This window comes from Cydia fagiglandana, chromosome 2 (assembly GCF_963556715.1).
Source record: "Cydia fagiglandana chromosome 2, ilCydFagi1.1, whole genome shotgun sequence".
Lineage (NCBI taxonomy): Eukaryota > Metazoa > Arthropoda > Insecta > Lepidoptera > Tortricidae > Cydia > Cydia fagiglandana.
This window is the reverse complement of record NC_085933.1, coordinates 18828046-18834510: the sequence shown is the minus strand read 5'-3', so window position 1 is coordinate 18834510 and position 6465 is coordinate 18828046. Positions and strand designations below refer to the sequence as shown.

The following is a 6465-nucleotide window of genomic DNA, read 5'->3' as shown; positions in this document are numbered from 1 at the left end:
CTCATGCTGGAAGTTAGCTTCAAGCGTGAGTCGGAATGGCACGCCTCTTCGGGACGCTTCGGGCCTTCGGCCTTATGCGGATATCGGCCTAGGGCCTTCGCAAATAGCTGTCTACATCACGTTTCACTTAAACCATTGCGACTGTGTCCCTAAAAAACCTAAACCGCATTTTTGTTCTTAAATCCGACTCACGCTTGACTGTAGATTTCTAACAGGTTTTCCTATCATCATTAGGTAAAGGACTATTATGAGTATTTTTTTCAGAATTTTAGACCCTGTAGTTTCGGAGATAGAGGGGGGGGAATGGTCATTTTTTGTCTTATTTCTTGAATAACTTCTAAAAAAAATATATTTGAGATTCTCACAATGAGCTCTTTCGTTTGATATGTAACACGACATAGTTTGCAAAACTTTGTTTTTAAATTTTATCTTTTACCCCCCAAAAGTAGCCCTTATGTTTAAAATTCATTTGTTGACGTTACATATTCGTCTTTGGGTCACAGATTTACATATGTGTACCAAATTTCAACTTAATTGGTCCAGTAGTTTCGGAGCAAATTGGCTGTGACAGACGGACGGACAGACAGACGCACGAGTGATCCTATAAGGGTTCCGTTTTTTCCTTTTGAGGTACGGAACCCTAAAAAACAGCCAAGTGCGAGTCGGACTCGCGCACGAAGGGTTCCGTACCATTAGAGTTAGACTGAATTAGACCAAGAAAACTCTGCAGAGATTTTGATATCCCACGCAGTGCAAGTGTTATTTTAAAGGTCATACTTTGATAAAATTATGGCGTATAAATAACACTTGCACTGCGTGGGCTATCAAAATCGCTGCAGACTTTTCTTGGTCTAACTCTACCTACACAAAAAACGGCAAAAAAATCACGCCCGTAGTTTCAAATTGTATTGAGATTTCACTAGTAATCCCACGCTAATCCATTCTAAACTATTTTTTATGAAGCAGATATGTTTGCGAGCGATACTTACTATACAATTTTCTATTAAGGAAACATTTAAAAGTTCACCGCTTCCGGCAAGACTCGAACTTGACGAGCGATTGGGCTGGTGTTTTGCTCTTGTTCCAAAAGGTCGCAAGTTCGAGTCTTGCCGGAAATTAGGAAAAAGAGGCAGACTAACACACGAGTAATTTTAGAAAAAAACCAGCCAAGTGCGAGTCGGTCTCGCGTTCCAAAGATTCCGTACACTAAGTCCGACTCATACTTGACTGCACATTACATTTCTAATAGGTTTTCTTGTCATCTAGAGCAAAGAATATAATTGATCTAGAGGTAAAGAATAAAGAACTATTTTGTGTATTTTTTTAATATTTTAGATGTAGTATACTTGGTCAAGCAGATCCGGTCAGTAGAAAAAGGCGGCAAATTTAAAAAATGTAGGCGCGGAGGGATATCGCCCCATAGAAAATTTAAATTTCGCGCCTTTTTTTACTGACAGGATTTGCTTGACCGGCTATAGTTTTGGAGGCAAAGGGAGGGAGAATGGTTTATGTTCGAATTTAATAAGTAAATATAAAACATTAAATTAGCTTACAAATAATAATACAAACTATCTCTAAACTAAATAAACTTAAAATAAAAAGCCTATAAATAAAAAACGTCCCCCAAGTCACTGTTCGAATTCTATGACAAGTTTAAATACATTACTACTATCCTTCGAGCAACACCGGCTTCCGACACGTCGGAACTACTATCTCACTCTGTTGTGTAGATAAATCACAGCCATCTGTGGCCTATTTTATAAAGCTACAAGTTACAATTTACAAGCGGAAGTCTCGTTCTAAAACATAGGGTTAGAAAGAGACTTCCGCTTGTAAATTGTAACTTGTAGCTTTATAAAATGGGCCACTGTAGAGCCCTTTAGTAAAAGTCTTTGTCTATGGTCGCCACAACACACAATGAGTTTCCAGAACATGCCGCTTCATGGCTGTGTCGCTGCAGTCGGTAAATGAACGTTTGATGTGGTGTTTGTCAAGATTGTGCTTTAGTGTGTTTACAGTGAATTATTCCACAATAGTATAATCCTAATTGAGGTTAAAGCTTTTAAGGAGTAGATGAAGGTAATTTTTATTTAATTAAACGTAAATTGTTCCTTCAATGAGTTGTTAACTTCGGTCGCGAATTCGCGCTTGGATTGGACGTCGTCTGCGTCGACCCATCTCTTTATGTCAGCTGTGTACCAAGATGATACGCATTTACGCGGTTTTACTTCTATTAATGAATTAAATCATAACTATTTCTCCAAATTAGACACCGTGTTATAATCAGATGCTAAATGTAACGCTTACTACTATACTATTCTTTAGGCTTTCCTACCCAACGGCGGAGGTTATGGAACGGTTCTATTGCCCTTATTTCGCAAATGAAGACAATCGTTTATCAAACAAAGTGTTTTTAGCACCCCTAATGACCGGTGCTAATAAGGTACTATTATCATAACTATATGAACTGTATTATCTTGTTGAAATGTATTATGTATATGTACAAACAAACTTATCAGTGTTTACGGAGATTAGTGTCGAATACAGATTAATTTAATGTATTTCTTAACTGGTATAGTTAATTATGTAGTCATATAATAATAGTTTTGTAATTGAATGTAGTAAATCTTCTTTTTTTCCCGTAATAATTACCATCAGTACTGGTAACACCACTGGTTGTGAGGTTGTTTGTCTTTCAAAGAATAGCATAAAATATATTGGTATATTTATTGTACTGGATAAGTTTTCATTTTGGACATGGTTGAGAATTGTAGGGACGGTCACTACACAAAATTCCTAAAGTAACACCAGTAAATGTCATATCAACTATCATTTATCTAAGAACTACTGCTGGGTAATAAATAACTCTACCACTAGTGTCATTAAAGTAGTCAAACTCATCATTATGTGGAGATTGATATCACATATGTGAGTTATAATGAAACACACAGTTTAGTCACAATTCTTACATTATTGAACTATCTTATTCGCTATATTGGCTCAAATCAAGTGATCAAAAAAGGAAATATAAACTATTCGCGACATTATAGAACAATACAGTCCACTTTGTTAGTTATTTGTAATTGCAACTTTAGATTACATCATCTTAATATTGAGCGTGGACTTGGTCGCTTCTTTCCTTCATATTTTGAAACATATTGTAATGCAAATTTTGAAACCCATGGTAAATGTATGAACATGATGAAATTTCGTCAGTGATTTTTGTAACAATTTCTCACAGATAAATACATTACTCAAGTGATTTTTAAATTAATTTTAGTAATATGTGCAAGAATAGTATACTAAAATGTATATTACAACTGTTATGTTGAAATGTTTCATTAATCAAATAAAAATTTAGAAATTAACTTCTTATGCAAGTGTAGTCGCATTTTGTATTTTACTTTATTACCAATCAATTTATTGAAGTGACCAACGGAATAATAAAACCAATCTAGCTGCGTGTCTTGCAAGAAAAATGATGTATACCTCTACTATCAAAATTTGTCTTTTTAAATGTAAATTTGGCACATTGTAAAAACGTCAATTAGTTGGGGCCTTATTTTTATTTTATATGCAATTAGACAATTGTTAACACTTAACTGATTCTGTGATGTAGGTACATCTTTGTGTCAGTAATTTTAAATTCCATGTAATATTATTGTCGCCAGTTTTAAAGTACTGTAGAACCCAATTAGTATAATCATGATAGATACAATTTCCCATGTAATACACTATTTTATACTGGTCTCTACAACCTTTTTTATACAGTTTTTCATGTTTCGCTTTATTGCTAAGGGTGGTATTCCACCTACCCAATTTCTTTGTCCAATGTGTATTGCGTCTCACATTTTGCTTTAATGAAAGGGTGAAATTGGACAGATGGAACTCCGTTAGACGTGTTTTCGGCGTTTTCCCCATATAATCTTATACAGGGTTTACTGTATATTTTTGTAAGTAATTAAAAAATTTTGAACTTATATAATTGGACATTGTTTCCAGGTGACGGTATGTCTCGCAACAAAGACAAGCATGAGGGCGCAAGCGGGCGCACTTATCATATCATGTCGGAGGCGGAGCGAGCGTCAGGCCGGCGTGGCGGTTGGACCTCGCTTGAGGTATGTTTTCATCTTTTTATTAGTGTTCCGTACAAAACTTTGTTCACGGAACACTTATGGGATCACTTCAGTCTTGCAAATCAGTTAAATGCGTTTTTCTCAGAGACCGTTTGAAGTAGATACCTAAAATTTGGAACAGTTATAGCAATTACCACCAGTCATATTGTAAATGCGTCAAAACTGCTTATTTCTTATTTTTTTAAAGCAGTCTTTTTCAACCTGTGGGTATCGACCCCCTGGGCCAGTGGTTCCCAAAGTTGACGGGGCCCTGACCCACTTAAAAAAAACTGTCAGTTTTGGGCCCAACTTTTGGACGTCTTAAAAAGAGAGCATAAAATATTTTTGTAAATGCTCAGAGTTCCTAGTACATAGTGTCAGAGCCAGCTTCATATTCGCTTGCGATCCATAGTTTGCGAAATGCTGCCCTAGACCACCTAGGGCCGCAAACCGTCTACTAGCCCTAATCGATAAGCGATACATAAGCGAAATTTCTTTTACGTATGTACTAAGGGGGCCTCGTCATACTCATGAAAAAGTTGAAAAACACTGTCTTAAAGGCTTCATGTTCAAAAGTTTAAACATGCCATCAGAAGTGAAGTATTTACGTTACTCTGGTATTGTTTCTAATAAGGAGATCCGATATTAACCTTCTGTATCTCGGATGTGATATACATACATACATCACTGGCTCAGTGACCCAAAGAGGATCTTGGCCTCTGATCAAAATGACAATTGAAATGAAATTCTAAATTTATAACCACCATGATTTGTTAGCTGATGAAATAACAACCATTATAAATTTGCAGGTAACAGGAGGTGTCCGCGCCCTGGCGCCCCAGCTGTTCCAACTGTCGCACCTGACCGCGCTGTACCTGAACGACAACTCGCTGCAGCGGATCCCGCCCGACATCAACATGCTGTCCAACCTGCACACGCTGGACGTGTCCAACAACAAGCTGAGGACGCTGCCCGCGGAGCTAGGCGATCTCATACAGTTAAGGTGAAACAACAATTTAGTAACTAGTCTTCAGAGATACCCTTAAGCCTCATTCCCACGAGCGCTTTTATAACGCGCGTTAAAAAAGCGCTTGAATCTGTCCGCACTCTAATACTCTAAATTCGACTTAACAAACAAGGCTTAAAGACGAAAATCCAACAACCGCCGTCGTGTATAAATAGACATGTATCTATTTGTGTCATTCAAACGCTTTTTTAACGCGCGTTGTATAAGCGCCCGTGGAAATGAGGCCGTTTACCATTGTGTTATCTGTTGGAGAGCTACGACGCCACAGACAGACAGACGAACATGGCGTTAAACCAGTGGGGAGCCACTCGTGACTTTGGGCAAACTTGGCTTCGTCCGGCTTAGCATTGCTCCGAGCAATTATTAGGGTTGGCACCACTTGACGTCCTTTTGCGTGCACGACCACAGATTAGATAATGACTTGAATTTTGACAACCCTAAATAGCCGAAAAGGATAGTGCCAACCAATAGAAAGGGATAGCATGATTCGTCCCTGAATTGCTGTCAAACTTCGGTTTTGAAGGAAACGTCCTTTCAGTACGGTAGTACTATTATTTATTCTGTGGTTAAACATAAAACATCCCTCTTTTTGCGTCTGGGATTTAAAAAAAAAATGTTATCAAGGTCTACGACCGCCTCCGTCGATGCTAGGAAAGCAGGAAAACTCATATCTCAGGCATCCTGGCATAAAACAACCACTCTAGAGTCCAGCCAATGCCAGTGCCATTGCAGTGAAGCCATTGCCAAGAATGTCATACTCAGAAGCCATTGTGGTAGAATTCTCTTCTTCTTAGTCGGTACACTCTTGCCAGAGTGGTCGTGGTCATCATTGTAAATCTCGATGAGTGATGATCTTGCTAATACGGCGCCATTCGTCGCGGACTGCAGCTTTCCGGGTACATTCGTAAACCGAGCACTTAGTTGCGGCCTTTATCTGGTCTGTCCATCTCATTGGTGATCTACCACGTGGCCTGGTGCCTTCGACCTTTCCCTGCACTACGAGACGCTCTATAGAGTCATTACCACGACGAGAAACATGGCCGAAGAAGGTCAGAATGCGTGACTCCACTGTGGTTGATAGGCGCTGTCTGATGCCAAGTTCTTTTAATATGGAGTCATTTGTACGAAACTCTGTCCACGATACTCCGAGCATTCGTCTCCAGCACCACATCTCCAACGCGTCAACTCTCTTCTTCTCGGTTTCACGAAGGGTCCATGTCTCCGACGCATAAAGGAAAATGGGGAATATTAGGCAGTAAACGAGTCTGGTTTTCGTGGTCTTGGTAATGTTCCTATTACCACAAATCTTTTTCATTTTGTCCA

The 6465-nt window shown here is 38.7% G+C and overlaps 1 protein-coding gene across 1 annotated transcript in view; it reads left to right on the top strand.

Moving 5' to 3' along the window:
* Positions 1–1924: 1924 nt before the first annotated feature.
* LOC134678278 (CCR4-NOT transcription complex subunit 6) overlaps positions 1925–6465 on the top strand; it is a 175083-nt gene continuing 170542 nt past the window's right edge. The window contains exons 1-3 of the mRNA XM_063536768.1: positions 1925–2079; positions 4003–4118; positions 4925–5118. Of these exons, the coding sequence (XP_063392838.1) occupies positions 4011–4118; positions 4925–5118 (302 nt within the window). The 5' untranslated portion in view covers positions 1925–2079; positions 4003–4010. The remainder of the gene's footprint in view (positions 2080–4002; positions 4119–4924; positions 5119–6465) is intronic.